The sequence below is a fragment of the Pollicipes pollicipes genome, unplaced genomic scaffold (assembly GCF_011947565.3).
Source record: "Pollicipes pollicipes isolate AB1234 unplaced genomic scaffold, Ppol_2.1 Scaffold_5724;HRSCAF=6776_pilon_pilon_pilon, whole genome shotgun sequence".
Taxonomy (NCBI): Eukaryota; Metazoa; Arthropoda; class Thecostraca; order Pollicipedomorpha; family Pollicipedidae; genus Pollicipes; species Pollicipes pollicipes.
The window spans coordinates 46,632,703-46,654,200 of record NW_023596746.1 but is presented as its reverse complement, the minus strand read 5'-3'; the positions used below and the strand labels follow the sequence as shown (position 1 = coordinate 46,654,200).

At 53.7% G+C, this 21,498-nt stretch overlaps 1 protein-coding gene across 1 annotated transcript in view; it reads right to left on the bottom strand.

Annotated features, from left to right (window-relative positions):
• The window catches only part of LOC119103119 (mucin-19), a 58,155-nt gene extending 39,696 nt beyond the window's left edge, over nucleotides 1-18,459 (bottom strand). Inside the window, exons 1-2 of the mRNA XM_037226571.1 lie at nucleotides 18,407-18,459; nucleotides 14,900-15,052 (exon numbers count right to left, since the gene is read on the bottom strand). Of these exons, the coding sequence (XP_037082466.1) occupies nucleotides 14,900-14,936 (37 nt within the window). The 5' untranslated portion in view covers nucleotides 14,937-15,052; nucleotides 18,407-18,459. The remainder of the gene's footprint in view (nucleotides 1-14,899; nucleotides 15,053-18,406) is intronic.
• Nucleotides 18,460-21,498: the final 3,039 nt, after the last annotated feature.

Sequence of the window (21,498 nt, the reverse complement as noted above, 5' to 3'; positions counted from 1 at the left end):
GACTCATTTCAGGAATATTGCGTCACATTGACAGCTTGAGTATCATGCGACAGCCCTGTAATGGTGTTTCTCATCCCCAATGACCAATCAGATACATGACAGACTATTTCAAGGGCACTTTGCCTTTATGAAACAGTGGTCCGGGCCAAATTGGTCATGGCCTTGTGTCTTGTTTCCTGGAACCCCAGTCTTACTGACTACTCGTGATCGATGGCATTACGTACCATGATCAATCAACATCTCTTGGCTGTAATTCGACGCAGTGACACCATTAAGTCTAAATGTGTATGAAAACATACCGATTGTGCCGTTCGCACGAATATCTTTAAAACTTATGAGATAAGGTCAAACTGGAGAAATGACCTCTAATGACCCATCACAGCAGATAATGCCTGAGGTCAACAAAGCAACGCTGGCAAACATATGGCGCATAAATTCCCCTTATCTGATTAGTGGGGATATGACTGAAAACCAGTCGTAAAGGTCAGCTTCATTTAGTGACATCTGGTGATACCCGAGCGCAAGTTGGAAATTAATAGGTGGCAACCTTTTTAGGAAAGCTCTCCGAACAAAATTGTGAGCTCACTGTAACGTGGGAGACTAACTCCAGCCGGTCTGGAACTGCTCAGAAACGTCACAGAGGTGAATATCTGCTCTGTCAGTACGGTTCGGGGCCAATAAGATTCACAATAGAGTCATTGCATAACAGTTCAGCTCGCAGGCCACTCATCACCACTAGCCAGAAAACTGATCTGCGTTTGGGCCCAGACTCGCAAAAAATGTTCAGCCTGATGCTCCTGCCAATGGCGCCAGGCTAGGACCGGTTCATGTTGTCTTTAAACAACACTTTCCTCCTCGAGACAAGTCAGCAAAAGCCAGCGAGAAGATGCGAATGGTTCAACTTTGTCTCCTCAGTCTAGGTCAAACAGTCAGACCTGTCCAGACCACTCCGGCCAGAACATCACTGGTCTCTGTACCACTAACCCCACCGTACCTGCGATGGAGTCGCCGCTGCACTGCAGGATCAGGTGCCGGCCAGGTCAGCCACGCTGCCAGTCGACATATCTGCCAGCGTGACACGCGTTACGGGCCCCGCTCTCGGGCAGCGGTCGACTGTGATGCGCCCGCTCCCACAGTGACCTGGTTCTGCCCGGAATCGACGGGTAAATCACAGCATCCACCATGGGTGGCCTTCCCTAATGACGCGCACGCTCTATGAATATGGAGCGGGATGGTAATCGGCTGGCGCGGCCGCCTCCTGCGAGACCAGCACGTCTGTGTTAGCGCCTGTCGACAGGTCAGGTCCCCAGACTGCGGCGGCGGCCGGGGCGGCGCGCGCTGAGCCGGCGGGCCGGGCCGGAGGGCGGGCCTGCCCCAGACCCTCGGACCCGCCCGCACCCTGCGGGCCGGCTTCGACACATGCCCCGGGCCGAGCAAGTCATCCCGGCGGGCCGGGCCGGAGGGCGGGCCTGCCCCAGACCCTCGGACCCGCCCACACCCTGCGGGCCGGCTTCGACACATGCCCCGGGCCGAGCAAGTCATCCCGGCGGGCCGGGCCGGAGGGCGGGCCGCCCCAGACCCTCGGACCCGCCCACACCCTGCGGGCCGGCTTCGACACATGCCCCGGGCCGAGCAAGTCATCCCGGCGGTGCGGGCTGAAAAGAGGAAAGCGGCGTACTCCATTCTTTCCGTGTGCAGTCGTCGATGACGATCGAGCGACGCTTTTCGCCATGGCTGCGTGCAGTGACACAATGTCCCCATTGTTCTGCTTGCAACATCCCGACAGCACGCCTCTGGTTTTTCGAGTCAGTCTGTGACGGACACTGACAACTTGCACAGTCTATTAGTGTTAGCTCACAATGCCACTGAAAAACCAGTCAAGTGCTCCATCATCGCTCCAACTTGCGGAAAGATATCGGAGCGCTTCGATGTGGCCAGGTATCCGCAAAGCTTCAGGTGTAGAAGCTTGCGTGAACAGTCATCGTTTGTGGCACAGCGCTTTTGACGTACTTCTGGTGCAAGCTCGAGATGTAGAGAAATGAACAGCCATTATGACCTTGATACGTCAAGTTTGCATTTGACTTTTGGTTGTAATTTGCATTGAGGCCGAAACAATGACGTGAAAATGGGTTAGCGACACACCAATTCAAGGTCGTGCTAACTTGGCACGCTCGGGCTGGCTTAAGCTTTTCCAAATACATAAATCGGGTATTGTGTTGAGTGGTTGACAGAGCAGACCATGCTGGGACATGGAGGAAAAAAACAACATCGAAGCAACGACACTAAAACACGAGAATCGTACATCGCTTTTAATCTTTCACATAATTACTCAATAGGTTCTACCCTCACAATACTACAGGAAACCAAATAACCATAAATTTGCATACGTGTCGTACTTTAGATACATATGAGCATCGCTAGCGACTGTCAGCCGCCATAATTTGAAATGCGTCCTTGCCTGTGCTTATAATAATTAATGAAGATATAAATACGAGCCGTGACCCAGTTGCCAAAGACAAACTTCTGCATTTAGAACATAACGCATGATGATATGTACTCTCATTTAGCAATCATTTCAGTGCCAGTGGCAAGGTTACCGGCTACGCCAGAAGACAGCCGATCGCCACAGCGGCCGGTCCATTTCTGCCAGCTGGCGCCGGCTTAATGAGCCATTGTTGTCAAGCCGCCGGTGACACTGTTGACAGCGAGCCTCGGACTGACAAATGCCTTGAAGCGCGTTACGCAACCTCTTAATCTCCACAGCTGGAAAAATTGTGGAATGTACATAACGTGCATCGGGAGCCCAAAAAGGCGGAGGTTCGGCTCGAATCAGCAGCTCTACTGAGGACGTGCGAGGTGCAGCGGCCAGTCTGCAACCGAGCGCCATTAATGCGCAACAAATGTCGTCCATGTTCCCAAAGACAAAATGGTCAACAGGGCCTACATATGTGGATACTGTGGCACATCAGTGCATTTTGAATAGTCCTGTATCCACTGACAGGAGACCGTAGTGTTCTTCTAACCCCGTATAGCTTGACTACTCTAACGTTGCACAATGCCAAGACAGATAACACGTTAGGTCACACCATCATCCGCTGTGTTCTTTGTTTTACTCTTGCTTGCTTGCTTTTGTTTGATATTTAAGGGCGCGTGGCTTCGGGACCATTTGGCTATTTTTTCCTCCGCAATCCTTGGCTACTGTTAGTATAAGAACAGCTGTTTTCGGGAAACTCCACGCAGACCAATGCTAGCAGCATGCGTGGAGACCTCAGGATCAGCCGCATTAGTATCAAGGACTAGTTACACCATGCTAACATCGCTATGGAAAATTGGCCATATCATCATGAAACAGTGATGTGGTCGCTTCCACACATGTATCCTAAACAACAGCACAAACTTACCACACAGTATCAATGCGAGCACATGCTTACTGACTCTCTCCCTCGATCACCCCTGTACCCATTCGCACGCGCGCGCTCGCACACGGACACGCACATCCACACCCACCCACGCATGCAATCCCGCCGTCACACACACCCACACACCTTCAGAAGGCGGGTAGGGATTAGATAGGGTAAAAGCATAATCGAAAAGCTCAGGTTTTAAGGTGCACAAAGGATGTAAGAATGGATGCTCTCACATTGACTCATACCGGAAAAAGTGCATATTTTAGATGTTTCTTCAAAGGGACCTTGATTCTCGCTACATCTTGCATGTTCATGTATAGAGACGACATTGTTCTCTCTTAATGGTGCAGTGTAAGGTCGGGAAAATGGTTAACGGGAGACAAATGACATGAAAGTGTCTTGAAGCCCTGGTGTCACCTGAACTGTGGTAGTTGGACAATGAGAATACTTGGAGCAGCAAGGCTTGATGTATGTGGCCAACATGATGTCAGCAAGACAGAGCTTTAGCCCTTGGTTTCTCAGCATTATGAGTTTAGAGTTCTTGTGCTGAGTTATCGACCTTCAGTGGACCAAGAGGTACCGGTCAAGAGTAAGCAATGTTTATACTCCCAATATTTGACGTTTCCACCCGTGCTTACATTTACGAGTCAGTAAGGGCGAGCAAGGCTAAGCAAACAAATTCAATTAAAAACCAAGACACTTGAGGAACTGTGCAGATACTGCCGATGAAAACATAAAAAATAAAGCTCATCCGGGCTCCCGCATGCCACCGCCCGACAAACGGTTCTACACAAAAGGCTGCACAGAACCCACAGGCAAGCGGCAGACTTCTGCTGTAGACAGCGGTTCCAAGCAAGGAGCACTCGCCTGAACTTGACACAGTACGTTATTGTGCATTGTCTTGTGCCACTGTAGTATGCCGCATACTACTGTGAGCCACTTAACATCACTGTATGCCATCACGTGTCACGGGATATCGTCACATGTCACGGGATATCGTCACGTGTCACGGGATGTCGTCACGTGTCACGGGATATCGTCACGTGTCACGGGATGTCATCACGTGTCACGGGATGTCGTCACGTGTCACGGGATGTCGTCACGTGTCACGGGATATCGTCACGTGTCACGGGATGTCGTCACGTGTCACGGGATATCGTCACGTGTCACGGGATGTCGTCACGTGTCACGGGATATGGGATATCGTCGCGTGTCACGGGTGTCGTCGCGTGTCACCATGTGCCACAACGTGCCACAACGTATCACGTTGTGTGTGTTCATCTGCCACGATGCCTTGCAAGCTATCGTGTGTGAATAATTCATCGTATGTCAACATGCGTGTCCGCGAATGCAACGTGTCACCCTGAGCCACCGCATATCTTCGGCGCATCTTCGTGCATCGTTTTTCGCCGCCCGTCACCATGGCCGTCAACACATCATAAGACAATGACACGATGATCGGGAGAAGAGGGCAGCCCCCCTCCCTCCCCCCCCCCCCCAACCAGCAATATTAATCCTTGCATTTTCCTCTGAAGCTCTGGATGAGAATTCCTTAGTAGTCTTGCTTGCGGCGCACGGTCCAGATTTTTATTCCCGATGTTGCTTGTTGATGTTGTGATGTTTTTGTTTACTACCGATGCCTCAAGCGGAGCACATGCGATGAGGCCAATCCTTGCGTGGCCCTGTGTTCCTGTCCGACGGCCGCCGGGGTGCGCGCGCGCCGCCGCACCTCCACCGCCCGGTGAAAGGCGGCCCCGCGGCCCCCACGCCGAGATATATGCTGATCGTACGGGCACGGTGGGCGCCACCACTGGTGACGTCACCGTGTGCACCGCCGCCGCCGGCCCGACAGCTGACGACGGTGTCGACGCCCGCTGCTGGCCTGACCCGCAGCGGGCGGTGGAGGCATGTCTAGAGGCCGTTGGCGTGTGTTGCCAGTGTTTGTTAAGACGGGCAGGGGGTGTAAGACGGGGGTGCCTGTAGGCTTCCAGACCGCTAGCCTGGCGTGTACTTTTTTGTTGGCTTGTTAACGCCTGATTGTTCGATTAAGGACGTGCTCGCTCAGACCAGTTCGGGATAACCAACAGCTGCTCAGGAATGTGAAAAAGCCATGCGAAATTTATGTGTCATAACCAAGTGCCTGAGGCTAGATGTGATTAGTTTGCCGGACTATGCCATACAAGACGACGTAAAACAAAATGAGCGAGTCGTGCACTCGGCTTTATTTTTAAAGGTTTATTCTGAGCCGTTTCGATCGAAGGAATTTCTGGGGTCAACCGTACGCCAAACGGTGTTTGCTGCGTGACCCTGGGCCTCATCCTTTAGTTGTCAAATTTCGGGTCAACGGCAGAACTTTACGGCTGAAGCTGAACACGCCGCAATGATAATCGCGGTTCACCCCGCCTCTGACGTCACCTTACCTCGAGCGTGTCCGCCGCCGCCGGCCGCAGTCCATCCCAGTTAAGGGGTGTTGATAGTGAGCGTCTAAGGCTGCTCGCACACACCCCACCACGGGTGAATGAAAAGAAACGCAGCCATTCCAACCAACTGAGCTATCGGGGCTGATGAAATGACAGCTCCAGTGGCCAATTAGCTGGCCATCAACCGACGCGGCCGCTCGGTGATTGGTGGAAAATGACGCCGCACGCAGCAAAACGCCACGGTGACGCATCTTTTCATTCGCCATGTTATGCCACTTCACATATCCGCTCAGGACGAATGGTGTATGGCCACGTCCAGCATACGCTGCTTAATCTTGAGCTCCGAGTTCTTAAGCTGACAGTCATGGACGCTCAATATATCAGGAGGTACCGGTTGAACGACGTTGTTGTGCAAACATTGGATGCCTTTTAAATGCTCATAAGACATCACACATGCCCGTTAATTTGACAAATTCCGGTAGCCGTTGACTTGTCCCAAACGGCGTTCCTCACGAACGCTGATTTGCCATCTGCATGGCTAAGCGGATTGCGGTGGCTTATCGCACGCTATCACTCGGCGATGGTGTCAGCAGCCAGACGTCACGTGATCAAAGCCGCTTAGCGCTATGCTGTGACTGCTGTTGCAGGGAGATATCGATGGATTTGCTCGTGCCGGGTACTTCTCAGAATAATAGTTTGCAAAGTCACACACGGTGCCGAGGAAGAAACGACGTCTTGCTAATGTGCCTCGGTAGCACTTCTCACAGCCGAGTGAAACAGACATTCTCTGACATTTACGTACTACTTTCAGAAATTTTCCGCCATGTGAAGTTACTAGAAGTGAACTAGGTTGGCTGTGGTGGCAATGAAAATATATGTTAGGCTGAACTGGGAAGAAATCGATTTTTTACCTGTTTTCAGCACACGCAGGTCTAAAAATAGAATCACATGCTCCCTTTTTCCGGGAATCAGATGCGGTTCAACTCAGCGAGAACTTCGGTTTGGCCTATTCATGGGAGACGCCATACTTCTAAAGCAAAACGCTAGACGGGCAAGACGGGAGCGGGCGCGGCGGCGGGACAGGAGCGGGTCCAGGCGGGCGGGACAGGAGCGGGCGCGGGCGGCGGGACAGTAGCGGGTCCAGGCAGGCGGGACAGGAGCGGGCCCGGGCAGCAGGATAGGGCAGGTCTGGACAGGCGGGACAGGGCAGGTTTAGACAGACAGGACCGGAGAGGACGGGACGGGGAGGCGGGCACGTAGGATAAGGGATAGATCAGATACAGCCACTGTCGCGCCGACCATAATCGGCCGTATTCAAGCTTTCACCAATTAGGGCGCGGCGCTGGCCTTGTACACACTGGTCGGATTCCAGAGCCGTGTGATAGCATTCCATTCATGGAATGGCACCAAGTCGGCCACTGATGTTAAAACGTCAGTTACAATTAGCGCCTAGTTTAGCGTCTCATGTTGGCACAAGTTATCTTAGCTTCATGTGATTACGGCGACATACCCTTGCATTGTCTTACGTCTCATCTTGTCGTGGAGGGATCTCGCTGAACCGTAGGGGAGACCACTGTTTTATGTGAATGGCCCCATAAATTCTCTTCCCTCAGCGAACTTATTATTTTTTTAATCAGGAAGACATCGCATAAAACAGTGGGAGCAGTGGCATAAAAGTGGAATGGAACATTCACTAGAAAGCTCAGCAGAGTAATGCCACACCTCTGCCGCAGCTGCATTTTGATGTTTGTGATCGTTGTGATATCAACACTGGAACAACTTATTCGTATAACAACTAGACTCATCTCCTTCTCTACAGTACGAGTCAGGTCTCGATTGCACCACCGGCACTGGGCAGATACAGCGATCATGTGTCAAAGCACATCATTCAGTTCGCATGTACGTGATTCTGGATGTCTGAGACGCCGGATGACCGGTTTTACGAAACTTTCCTTTTGTTACCGCTGTGAGGGATGATCGAAAATGTTGGGGATTTAGGTGTGTGACCAAGCCTGTATACAACTCTGTTAAACGCACGTACAAAGGGAAGTTTGATTGGGTGGCGCCGACGGCATAACATTCCTGATCTTCTTAACCGCGGCTACCCTGACTATGGCTTCCTTCATTGCGGCTTCCCCGACTGTGGCTTCCCTGGCTGTGGCTTTACTGACTGCGGCTTTCCTGACTGAGGCTTCCCTGGCTGTGGTTTCCCTGACCGCGGTTTCCCTGGCTGTCGCTTCCCTTACTGTGGGTGGGTGACGTGGGTGGCATATCCTGGGTGAGGCTGAAGTTGTTCACGGCAGCGAAGTTAGCCTCGTATCGATATCGCGTGGCAGGCTTGGACAGGGTATCACACTGTGCATGAACAACTGGGTAAACGATGATATGACAAGTTATCATAAGCAAAAGTTGTGCGGGTTCCTACGCGAAGCACATTGTAATAACAAACAACATTTAAGCGCAACATTCACCGCCGAAGAGGTTTACCTCCATCCAGTCCGCAGCCAGTTGCTTACAAACAACAAATAGACCAGTATTTACAAGCGACGAATATATCATTTTTACAAACGTCGAAGAGATGAAAAGAGAGAAGAGAAGTGACGAAAACATTAGTTTTTTTTTCTTGCACGGGGGTTTGTCAAAACAAACTTCTTGCTACGATCTTTTGCAATACGGCATACCTATGATAAAGCGAGTAATGACCACCTTCATGTACGATCTCCAGCATACGATATTTTACGTGCAATCATTTTCAGTCAGCCTTTTAACAGGCGCTCTCCTGTTCTACACGATTTCTTTCTTGCGATCTTTTGCGATGACCCTTTCCAATGCGACCATTTTCCATACGATCTTTTGCTCTGTAATCCTGAGCACAGCACTGATCATGAAATCACAAACACTTACAGATCGTGAGAGTGACTGATGAGGACTTCCGTGCGATAGCGCTTCACAAACCGATAGCTAACCGGCAGCGCTGTTCGGTTTCACACGAAGCGGTGTCACGCTCACATCTCACTTCAGTGATGCCATTTGCTTCTCCTATGATTGTACCGCCTGCCTTAGTAGGCGCAAAAGCAATGGGTAGATAATGTCTCATTCGTGTAAACTTGGTGGTCGGGAGGGCCACTTGCGACGCGCGGGGGTTGTCCGTGTAAGCTTGGTGGTCGAGAGGGCCACTTGCGATGCGCGGGGGCTGTCCGTGTAAACTTGGTGGTCGGGAGGGCCACTTGCGATGCGCGGGGGTTGTCACACGTCACAAAATAGCGCCATGGCCCCCTGCTGACGCTCGCGCTGCTAATTTCCATGAGAGCTCGGGCCGGCCATAGGAGATCAGCCCACGCAGCCCCCCCCCCCCCTCCCCCTGCGGTGCCTGTTTGAGCTCGGGTCACGTGAGGTCAGTCCGCTGACGCGATAATGAAGGCCGTCCAGCGGCTAGCAGCGGGCCTCACCGCCCGACGGGTGGTAAAGAGGAGAGAGGAGGAGGATGGGGCCGAAATCGTCCCTAGTGCCCCATCAACCCACATTGCTACCCTTCGTTTGCTGCGGTCACAGGTATTCCGCAGGGAAGGGCGGTTATTATTTCATTTTTTGTTCAGGGTAGCTCGAAACTGAAAACTTGCGGTGCATGGAGATGCAGTGGTTTTACGCTGCGTTGGGCGTCGGGCTCGGCGCCTGGGTTACGCAGTGTAAGAAAAACGCTGCTGTCCTGACGCCAGGCGTTAGCGGCCTTCTGTCCGCTCGAGCCGTTGACCAGCAGTCGACGTGGTGGGACAGGTGGCTGTGTCTGCCGGCTCGTTTGCGCTGCTCCGCCTCGGCGGTCGGGCGGAGGGCGCCGGCGGGCGGCGCGGCGGGGGCGCCCGGTGTACACGGCGCCGGGCCCTGACCCCTGACCCGGTGCGACCGGCTCTGCCCAGTGCTCAGGGACATGCTGACGGCACGGCCGCCGGTCGGAGGCGGCGGCAGGAGTGGCGGCCGCGACAGCTGGCTGGACCGCGGACGGAGGGTAAACACACGGCGCGCGCGGCCTGTTGACCGCGGATCACTGACCGAGCGTCGGACCACGGCCAGCCCACCGGGCGCCGGACATGGCCGCGGCCTGATGACCGGCTGATGGACGCTCATAGGACCACTGGATGACGCCCGTTGTGAAAATAGTGACGATCAGATGCACTGTTTCATTTACAGAAGCTCTGCAGCCAAACTGCTCCATTTCCTCAGTTTGTTGTTATTTTAAATTCAACGATAAGAGGGAAGATAATGAGACGTAAGAATCAGGTCAGGTATTTCATGCATTTTACGCGCTTGTCTAATTTTTGCTTTTATTGATATTGATTTGCTTTTAAGCAAATCTCAGATTTATACCGCAAAATTTGCCCAGCAGAAATCCGCAAACCCTGAAAGCAAACGCTTTAACATATGTGTAGATAAAGGGTCCGCTCAAATTATTGACAGCGAAGTGCTCACAGCATGCCGATAATGATGACTTGGAACGCGAGTGGGCTCAGTCGTGCATCCAGAGCGTTTTCATGTGTGAAAATACAGCCCGGTTGACGCCAGCAGAGACACGCCATCACAACAGCATCCATTCACCGGGCGCAGCGGGCGCCGATGACTTTCGCTGCAGTTCTGCGGCTTGCCTGCCACCACCCACTGCAACAAGGATTTCTTCTTCGACTCAGCGGAACCGTGAACAGCGGAAGCCAGGAAACCGCAGTGGGCACTCAACTGCGACAAAGCACGCTCGCCCGGGGTTGATGCTTGCACTGATCACCGGCCTGTGTGCACGACAGGTGAGATATTCCGCATCTTCATTAAGTCTATTACCCGGTTTGTCACGTTCCAAGCGCGTAATGACAATAGCTTTCGTCACGGTTTCATCATGCGTTTCATCTCGTTGTCAAGCTTGGGTCGGTGCGAGCATGCGAACTTTCAGAGTTGTACAGGAAGTGGCGGATGGAAGTGTGCTGAGCTCCTCCCTAGTTGATTTTGTAAAACCTGTTCCTGCTTTGTCCTGTCCGTTCAGTGTGCAGTATAATTAATCCCTCAATCCCCTTTTACCAAATTTCTTGACTCCTCCTGATCTATGTGGTACACCTAAAAGATTGGTCACATAATCCATGCCAATCTGTTTTACATTTTACGTCCCTAGATGAGCAGGGAATGTGCTTCGAGTTAGTAAATCTAAAGTGCTCCATTTATCAACTATGACTGGAAAGTGAGCAATCGGATTTCATCAATGGGTAAATGCAAACATCGTTAATATAGCGTGTTGCCTGTTGTCCTATGTGCCAGTTCATATGCTTTTTCGATGTCCAAGTTAATCATGTTCTATTTGTTGTAATTCACGAATCTCATGCACCAACACATAGGAATGGCAAAGGCATGATTTCGCTGAAATAGCGTAACACAAAGGGACCTGCCTTAGGCCCCGGCGCTACACTTCATGCGCATAAAAACAATCCAAATGATTACCCTCTTACTCAGAATCTGTAGGACTGGTACTCCCACGTCTGCTTCCGTCGGATCGCGTTCGAACAGGGAAAGACCGGCTCGAGCACGAGTACGCACCATGCTGGTGTGCTGTGCCCGACCAATCACCGCGGCTCTGAGGGTGGCAGGGGACAGTTTATATATCGAGGTAGTCTGCAGTGCACCCTCTGCAGGAATGCCCTTCCAGCCCTCGCGGCGCCCTCCGAGCAGGAATGTGTCAGCCGGCTGGAGGAGCCGCCTGCTTGCCAGCCCGGCCGGCGCGCCGACCCGGCCCGATCCAGGTCCGCACCGACCGGCTGGAGGAGGCGCCTGACTGTCTGGCCGAGTCGCGCGCGGTGCCCGCCCGGTCCAACTCCCCCTCCCCCCAGCCGTCGTACCCTGAGTTCCGTGCCAGCTTACACTCAGCGGCGTAACGCGAAAATATATCACGAAGCAAGCTCCTGCACTGTGTGCAAAGAGCTTTTGAGCAGCCATGCAGGCCATGCACGTTTCCTTGCCACACCACTGGGACCTTATCAGCAGCGTGGCACTCTGGGGCAATATTAGCCGCCTGCCCCCACAAAACAACGCCAAGTCGTGGCGTTTAACAGTCTCAAGCGACCTGCCAATCGATAACTGCGCTGTGATAACGCCATTTCAGGCGACCACTGGCGTCATGCGCAATGGCCAGTGGCGCAGTGCTGGCGCCACCTCGGCCGGCCGGGCGCGCCGCTGGCTGCAGCGCGCGGAGGGAGGGCACGACGGCGCCGGCGCCACACCCGGGGTGGTCTCGGTTGGAGGCGAGCAGGCGGCCGCTCCAGCCGGCTGGCGCAGAGCTGGAGCACCTGGCGATGATTAAGGATGACGCGACTCGTGAGGCTGTGGGGATGGTGCGTGGGACGGACTGGCGGTCGGGCGGCTCATTCAGAAACGGCAGGCTGGCCTGGAACCAGAGTGGATGGGCTGCAGGCAGGCAAGAGGAGCCTCCGGGGCAGACTGGACGGGTGACCAGGGCGTTAGACTAGCCCCGGACCGAACGGCAGGCTGGCGCTGGCCAGCCTGGTGGGGATGCCCGCGGCCCGGCTGGTGTGGTCTTACCGTCCCTGGGGGATCCTGGACTGGCTCGAAATGATTTGTGACCAGCTCGGAGAAGTTTGAAACTGACCCGAAGTCATCTAGACTGCCTTGGAGTGGCTCGAAACCGGCGTGGGCCGCCCAGGAATGTCCCTTTGGTAGAGTTTACTTCAGGTTGCTCGGCAGTAAAACAACGGGCTGGCTGTCAAACCGATGCACGCTTCTATAGCATGTTTGGATGTATCTCAGTTGCAACGTTCAGAAAAGGAGTGAGCTAATGGGACAGCTCCGTTAGATCAAGATTGGATGGTGTTGATGAATTTGGACTCGACAGATTCGGAAGCAAACCGTATTTCTTAAGAGTTCTTTATGTCCCAGGGTTGTGGCGTAGTTTTGGGGCAAACAATGCAGTCAAGTCCCTACAAACAGTTTTCTTTAAGAAAGTCATCCCACATTCGTGCTAATTCGACCAGCGCGTCCCAACACCATCTCAACAACAACCAAACAAACGCTCGAAAATAGCATCCTTGTTGTTCTTCGCATGCCACATAAACCAAACGAGGCATCGCATTCCATTTGAACGGCTCTGCAGATGGCGACCTATTTCCCTGACGCGTGTCGGCCCGACCAAGTGCAGGTGGGATGGCGCACTTCTGCTCTGAGGTCGCACCATTCTTACAGAAAGCAGCTCCCATCCCCCGCAAGGTCCCCAAGCGTCGGCCGGCTGGCGGCGCTTGCGAAACGGTGACGCGTATCGGCCCGTTAGCGGCCTGTCCGTCAGCACCCAGCCAAGTGCTCCACATCTCCGACTCCATCAGCACGTGCACTGGCGCCAACATGGCGCAACGCACGCGCGCGTAATGACCCCGTCAGCGGCAACAAATGGGCGGCCCGGCACCTCGCAGCGCCGGAAAAGGCTGCCGCGTCGTGACCCGCCGGGCGATCTCCCTCGAAGTCGGCTCCCGCCCGCCCTGGCGGCCGCGGCCCTGCCGGGCGGCGCGCGCGCTGCGAGACTGCAACGCCTGACGTAACAGCGCCCGGAGACTGCAGCGGCGACACCGGCCGCCGCCCGCCGCGCGCGCCGGCGGCTTGTGCAACGGCCGCCGCCGCCGCTGCCGCCCGGGAATGGGACGGCGCCATGCGCCGGCTCCAGAAATGAGTCGCGTCGATCACCCGAGGGGTAGGGGGGGGGGGGGGGGGAGCGCCGGTAGCAATATCGGTAGGCAACGGACACGGTGCGGCCGCGCGCGCCCGGCGGCGTGCGTGGCGCGTAGCGGCGGCGGTGACGTAACCGGCGCGATCGGTGCCGCTCGCGCCGCAATCGGCGCACAGCAGTCGTGTTGGTCCTCGTCTGATCTAGATTGTGGTTTATTATCAATGGAAGACAACAGGTAGCCCGGAGCGACCGTGCAGTTGCACAACACTCAGTGCCCGGCTGCCTCAGCAGAGCCGCCACTAGCTGAGAAAGCTGCACGTATTCAGCTTAACCACAGCCCAGCTGGAGCTAATTGAAAGCCGTCCAAATGCACGCAGCCTTGGAGCCACACGCTTAAAGTTATATGCATGACAATCAAAATTAGGCGTAGTGGGGCTACTGTACTAATTGCGTGGGCGCAGAATGGTCTTGATGCCGGTGCTCACTCGACAACAAACCACCACCACCACGGGTACCAATTGCGAACATATTGTGGGCCTAAGGTGTCTAGATGCATATGTGACTGCCACTATTAATGACAATAAAGGACGAAACATTTCACGTACAGCTATCTTGTCAGGTCGACGGATACCATGTCATGGTACCGCCGCTTTGCATACCCTGATAACCAAGCTGAAGTTAAATGCATGACAGTGCCCGTTCAGAACAATTTCCTTATCACTGCCTGTTAGCTATTTGTTCTGCGCCTCGAGCATCGTCAAAGAAATCGTGTCCGTCGGCGCCGATAGCTTAGCAACGACCCTGACCAGTGATCATGCAAGCAAAAGACTGCATGGCCCACCAGCTGTTCCGGATTTTCCTGTCAAATTCGTGCCTGTCCTTGTAACACCGATCCGCAAGTAAACGGTGCTGCTGGCCGACCCCCGGAGCAGCTGACTCCCTCTCGGGACAGCCGACTCCCGGAGCAGCTGACTCCCGGAGCAGCCGACTCCCGGGACAGCCGACTCCCGGAGCAGCCGACTCACGGAGCAGCCAACTCCCGGGACAGCCGACTCCCGGAGCAGCCGACTCACGGAGCAGCCAACTCCCGGGACAGCCGACTCCCGGAGCAGCCGACTCACGGAGCAGCCAACTCCCGGGACAGCCGACTCCCGGACCAGTAGACTCCTGGGACAGCCGATTCCCGGAGACGGAGCTCCCGAAGTCAAACTATAGATGCAGAGCAAGCCTACGCCGGCGGGTAAGTTGGGGTGCGGAGGTCGTCCGTCGCTTGCGAGATGACCACCACTGATGGACGCGGAAGATTACGCCACCAATGCCTGGGGCGGAACGACCAGGGAACGGTGCCAGGAACGTGCCGCTCGGGTACTCACCCAGAATGGCCAGCAGCAGGGCGGTATTCGTCCACATGGTGACGGCTGAAAGCCTTGGGCTCCGGCTGGAGCTGAACGTAACCACGGTGTAAGATTTCGCTCTCGGTGGAATCCGATGTTTGTGGAGTTTGAGTAACGGTCGAGACGATCGTTCTGAAAGAGAAAAGCCTGTGATGAGATCACGCAGACGTCACCAAACCGGTATTGACTTGCTGAGATCAAATAAACGGCGACGAAGCGAAGACTGGCATGTCTGGAATCGGAGATATCGGGAAGTGCTAGTCGTCAGTCCGATGAAGTCACCGGCTGTTTCTGTTTGGTTACGGATGTAATGACGCATGCGTTTACTTCTATTGACCTAACGCAGACAGCATGCGAGGTCAAAATGATTCGGTGAAACAAAATTGCACCAGGTCCATGAACGAGGTCAAACAAATTTCAAGAGCACTTCGTAAACATGCTGATTGAAAGTAGACTGTTCGGCACAGAACATTGCATGCGCAGGTAGCAAGAAACCCACGAATCGAACCCTTCACAAAACCCTGCTGTAGCGCAGCCCACCAACGCTTTAAGCGTCACAGCTTCCTGCGTCGCGAAGCATCACTGGCATTGCAGGGGGCACCTGGCAGAGACCCGGTCACGTGGGATCAGATCGAGGCGCGGTAGACGGCTGCCCGCCGACGATCAGCGCTCGGAGCCGTGCTAATGGCCGCAGCTCGGGCGGCGAACCCGCCCCAGTTGACTGCCTCGCCGGTAACAGGCGTACGGGACGTTCATGTCCGCTGCCGACGAGCTAGAAAGTGTACTGCACAACGGTGCCGACAATGGCGGGGCAGCCGCGGATGGCTGCGCGCGACTCCATCGGCCGTAAAACAATTTATGTGACTGCGAGTTAACGCCTGCCGCGCTCGCGACGCCGTGTTCGGGGAGGCGAGATACGCCTGCTGTTAACGCCTGCCGCGCTCGCGACGCGATGTTCGGGAAGGCGAGATACGCCTGCTGTTAACGCCTGCCGCGCTCGCGACACAATGTTCGGAGTGGCGAGAAACGCCTATTTGTCGAGCCATTACTCAGCTGGAAGAGGTCCAGATCGTGCGGTGGCTGTGCCAGCTGTGTTCAGCTGCTGGAGCACGTGATCATGCGCCGCACGCCACCCGCAAACCAATCGGTGCTGTGTGCGGATCAGCAGTCGGTGTACTAGTGTATCAACACCAAGCGAAATGTGTTTACCTTGAGACGTTAGAATGCAGGAGGTGGTAAACATAGGCATCTTGTACATTCCATTTGACATTCACACCGGTGTTCATATTACATTCAAACGGACACCGAAAAAGTGAAGCGTGATCGAAAAGTATCATTAGCATTAAAGATGGGCTGCTACATTGAAACTTTCAAGCCATGATGACGTGATCTATCAGAAGAACATGAGCGCGCGCTGTAATTTAGTAGGCACGACCTAGAAACAACTGAAACAGAGAACTGCCTGTGGTTTACCGCGCAACTTTCCCATCTTCTCGCAACTAGCCTCCTGACTGGTGTGATGAGCTGCAAATTGGCTCGCTCCAAGGATGAGAGCAGCACATGCTGTTTGCGGGAGGAAGCGTCGCTCTGAAAACTTACAAGGCTTTTCAATTTAGACCTTATCTGTGGTTGATATACCAACGAACAAATTATTTTCAATGTCGGAAATATTTGTGTCATCACAAGCAGGTGCCACATGAACATCTATGCCTACCGAACACTGTAATACATGGCTAAACATGATATCTTCCATTCCATAAAACTGCAAACGACGAGACACATGTGAGTGATCATTGCTGGAGGTTTTGAATCTGGCATGCGGAAAAAGTCAGTTTTTCAGTCATTTCGCTACGCAACGACATAGCGTACAAAGATTAGAGGGCAGCTGCCTCCTCGGTCCCTGATTTGCTGCCCCTGCAAACCCTCATTGCTTACATCATTTTAACCTATAGGCAGATTTAAGAGTTTATCCTGCCGGCATGAGCTCTTTTACAATGCTTGCAGCGTCCTCAAGTATTTCGGCAGCTTCATGCAAACGGTTATGCACGGTCACGGACTGGTAATTTAGATGATGCGCGGCGCTACACTGTTGCTTAAATTAGACCACTGAGTACACCACCGCGTGCTATTTCTAGACAGACCCGGTGCACAGGTGGGAAGAACATCAGTATGGTGGTCTTACAGCTCTTGTGGTGGTCTTACAGGTCTTACTTGCAGCAGACGTACCCCAACATAGTTCTGGGTGACACATGTGTTGGTCCTTTTGGAACAGCGGATAAGGGGACAACAAGACGTTTCAGTAGAACTGTGCTTTGCAGTGATATTTGTCTTTCTGGATATGAGATTGTAAAACGGTACATTGTACATCCTTCATACATTGACCTATCTCTAGCAGGCACGCGGGATGACGTCAGAGAAACCATGCTTCTTTGTATTGTGATTCGTTGTCTGTGGCTCATCTTTGACGGCCAGTTGGCGGTTGGTCAAGAGACCTGGGCAGACGCAGGGCGAAAGCGTGACGATACTGCGTGACGACGTAAGGGCTTCCAGCGGAAATTATCTGTTCAACTGGGGTTACTTTGCTGAGGTGGTGCAGTCGAGACTTTAGGGGCAATTACATATTTACAGAAACGGCGCACTGTACACAAGTGCCAAGGACCATGACTGTTAGCACTACAAGATCGTGGTTCATTCATTTGGGTTCAGTGTTCGGGGATAGGATATTTGCGACAGGTCTTTCCCGACCCTTGCGACAGCTGCCTGAGGCTTATTCTGAACGACGGTCATCACGCGGCAGGGGACGCCGTCACTTATAGTCCCCTTGCATCATTGACCAATACATTGCAGGCCGGCATTGCTCTCTCTCTCTCTCTCCCTCTCTCTCTCTCTCTCTCTCCTCTCCTCTCTCTCTCATCTCTCTCTCTCTCTCTCTCTCTCTCTCTCCTCTCTCTCTCTCTCTCTCTCTCTCCTCTCTCTCTCTCTCCTCATCTCTCTCTCTCTCTCTCTCGCTCTCTCTCTCCTCTCTCTCTCTCTCCTCTCTCTCTCCTCTCTCTCTCTCTCTCTCTCTCTCTCTCTCTCTCATCTCAATTGAGCCTTTCGCCCAGCTGATTGTCCCTGAATGTGGCCATTGAGTGGATTGCTAATGAGTGAGGCAAGCACCTTAAAACTTGGTTGCAACTTGAACAGAGTATATTTGTAAAGAAACGCGTATCGTTGTCTGTACTGAACATATTGCTTTGACGGCTAAAATGCATGCACTAAACGTCATGTCAGCACACGAACGCGCGCCTCGCATGTTTGTCTGCTTGTGCCCCCAGTGCGACCTCCAGAGTAAGCACAGTGCACAGCGGCTGTAACCGCCAGCTGTCGGAGCTGCGGCCGGCGGGGCAGCGGCGGACTAGCGGCCGGCTGCTGCCACTGCGCTCGGCGGCGGCGCGCCACTGCCCGTCTCCGGCTCGCCGGCGCCGCCGCCGTCAGCTGACTCACCTGACTGCGGCTCCGGCGGCGGGCGGTCCGCCTCCTCTCGCTGCCACAGTCGCGTCCCGACTGCACCCGCCGCGGAGAAAGGCACGCCACCTGGGCGCCGCCCGACGCCGACCTTGGAGCGCCAAGGTCAGAAACTGAGGCAAGGTCAGGCGACCCGCGCGCCGGGTCGCCCGGCGTGCCCGGCGGCGCCTCTCGGGGCGAGCGCGAGCCGGGCAGAGGGCTCTGCGGGGAGACCGGGCGGCGACCGGCTGCAGCAGTCCGCCACATGGCGGCCAGACCCTGCCTCCGACGGCGGCTCGGCGCTCCGTAATGGATGTGGTAATCACGCGTGGAGCAGCTGCGGCTCACTACGGCCGTCAGCGGCTGAGGAAACCCACTAAAAGGCGGCTGATGCATGTCCCGCAGAGGTCGTTGCTGCCAAACAGGCTGCCTGGTGGTGGGGTGGTGGGCGAGATCGATACACGACATTGGGTAGCGGCCTTTAAAATCCCGGTGGAATATCAAATCTCGCGCAACTTTTGCCCGAGCGTATCATCAGTGTAAGAGCATAGCCCCCAGCAATGCTGGGAAGCAGGTGAGCCGTCCTAAATGTTACCCACGAGGTATACATTCGCGGTCACACTTGAAGTGAAATAACGCTGCTTAGCGCAATAAACAGCTTTCATATTTGATACTTAATACGAACAACTTGCTTTCTGTGTTCTTTGGAAAGCGTGCGTGTCTTTTCTAATGCCATGATTTGCCATGCAGTGTCGATTCACCTGCAGTATTCAGTCCGCAGTCCCGTTCATTCATTTCAGAGTGCTCATGTGATAGTCTCCTGATGTCTTACTCTCTAACCACCAATATCGATGTTGTCAACTGAAAAGGCTGCGTTTTTGAAACTGTATTAGTCAGCACCAGTATCATCAGTGTCATGACTATATCACGATCCGCGGATAAATGCCAAGGCGCGGAATGCCACTGTTCGGCACAGCTGAGTAAACGAGACCTGAGCAATTGCCCGGATTTCATGCCCTGGGAACCGACTTATTCTCCGTCAAAAATGTCTGCAATGCAAACTTAACCGCACAACGAAGCCGGGGAACAAGCCCGCTTTTTGTCTATGTGAACACACAACACACTCGTGTGGACGAAACTTCTTACGCCAGTACCGCACGCATGCACTGAGGAGGTCACGTCGGGCGCATGGCGAACACACGCATCAGTTCGGTATGTTTCGCACCGCAAACGCCTTGATATCATGCCTGGGCATGAGTCAGCGATTTTCCGGCGTTTCCCCGCCTGCTCCGGGTCTGCACGACCAGCGAGATGGCATGGTGCGATTAGGCACCCAGCCTCTGACAAGCGCCGAGACCAGTCACGCTTTCCCGGTACTCAGATGAAATGCAAACGAAATCGGCGTTAGGCCGGGCTATCTGCGTGTCAGTAACCCATCCGACAAACAAGTGCGTGCGTCCTTGCCTGGTGGTGGTCTCCTTCCCCATCAGGGTGCGGCTTAAGAAAAATGGTCTTCACTTTCTCACATACGCTTATGTAACATTCAAACACTTTTTATGCCAACGCATAAGCAAGGCGCATCAAACCTGGACGACTTAACGGCTGCCTTATGCTTACAAGGAAACAGTCAGGCTGCCTATGGATTTGCAATAGCTGCCCCTGGATATACATACATATATATATATATATATATATATATATATATATATATATATATATGCAAGATAGCTAACTTTCTATAGCTTCCAATAGACCAACAGTTTATTCATCACTATTGTAGATACCCCAAACAGCGGCAATGCACAGGGACCGTTCTCCTCGCTTATAAGCGGCAGCGCAATGGTGTGTGCTGCGCGCTTTCCTCCACCGCCAGGGCTTCGACCCGGATACGCTAATTACAAACCTCCCGCTGGCTGGGAAGTTTTGCCATAATGCATCGGCATGATTACTTTTCCACGCTCTGGCGAAGTTTAGCAGCCTGGAGGGCAGGCTTGTAATAACAGACGTTCCGTGTATTTAGTAGATCCACCCTAGAGGTGATAAGACAGTGTCCCAGCTCCCAAGTGCTATGCTTGAATTAGGCACTGGTCCCACCTGGCTCCGGAGCCAGCATATCTTGACCATGCGTTGTGGTACTGCGGCCGTTGCCACGCGTTCTGGAAGCGCCCCGAAAGTCAGCGGTAATGATTTCCTGCAAGAAGCTATTAAGCTGAAACTGTCCGTTGAATTTCACGTCATACCATTCAAAAACACATTTCCCTGTTTATGTAAGCCTGGAAGTGTGAACCTGGAGGACAGGTACGCTTAACCTCGCGTTTTTGTTGCAACTAGAGCTGCTTATGTTAGCCAGCAAGCCTAGAAACCGGTGGTGAAGCAACTCCAGCAAGACTTTTAGCGGTGCTTTTGGCAGTCATGGGTTCTAATGAGCTTTCATAACTAAAGATTGACGAAGTAACAATTTTCAGTCTTTATTCTTTCATGGTTCCTTCGCCTTCCTCATCATCGCATTGTCGGTGCGTCTTTACCGTCCAAAACTCACTCTTGGCAAACAAAACGGACCCCTGCAACATCAGAACTGAACGCTCCAACCTAACAAGGACGTCACCTTAATAACAGAGCCTCTCTAAGATGCAAAGGACGGCCCCTGGGCTGTCAGGAGCCCCGGTCAGATTTGGCTCATGCTGTGCGAGAGGTCCCAAGTACGTCTTCAGGGAGAGTCTGCGAGAGGAGTGGCCCCACATCCACAGTGCTTCAGTCCATGGCTATCTCAACTCTTGCAAGCGCCAGCCGAAAACACCGATATTGTACCAGCTGTCGCGAGAGTCGGAAGCGTTTAGTACTAGTCTTGCTGGGGTCTCTTTGGCCGTGATCATATCATGCTAGTTTTGATCACCTCGGAGGATCTATCATCGATGTCTCGACCACATGGATGTTTGCACCAGCGCCGATCGACAGCAGGATGCTGGTGGCTCTGAAAACGTCAATCCCACGAAAAGAGTTCACTTGCCTTCGCTCCATCTAAGAGGCGGGTAGCACTATCCCCGCCTTCATCTCCTCGCTCGCAGCAAACACAGCCCGTCCCGACCTTTGCA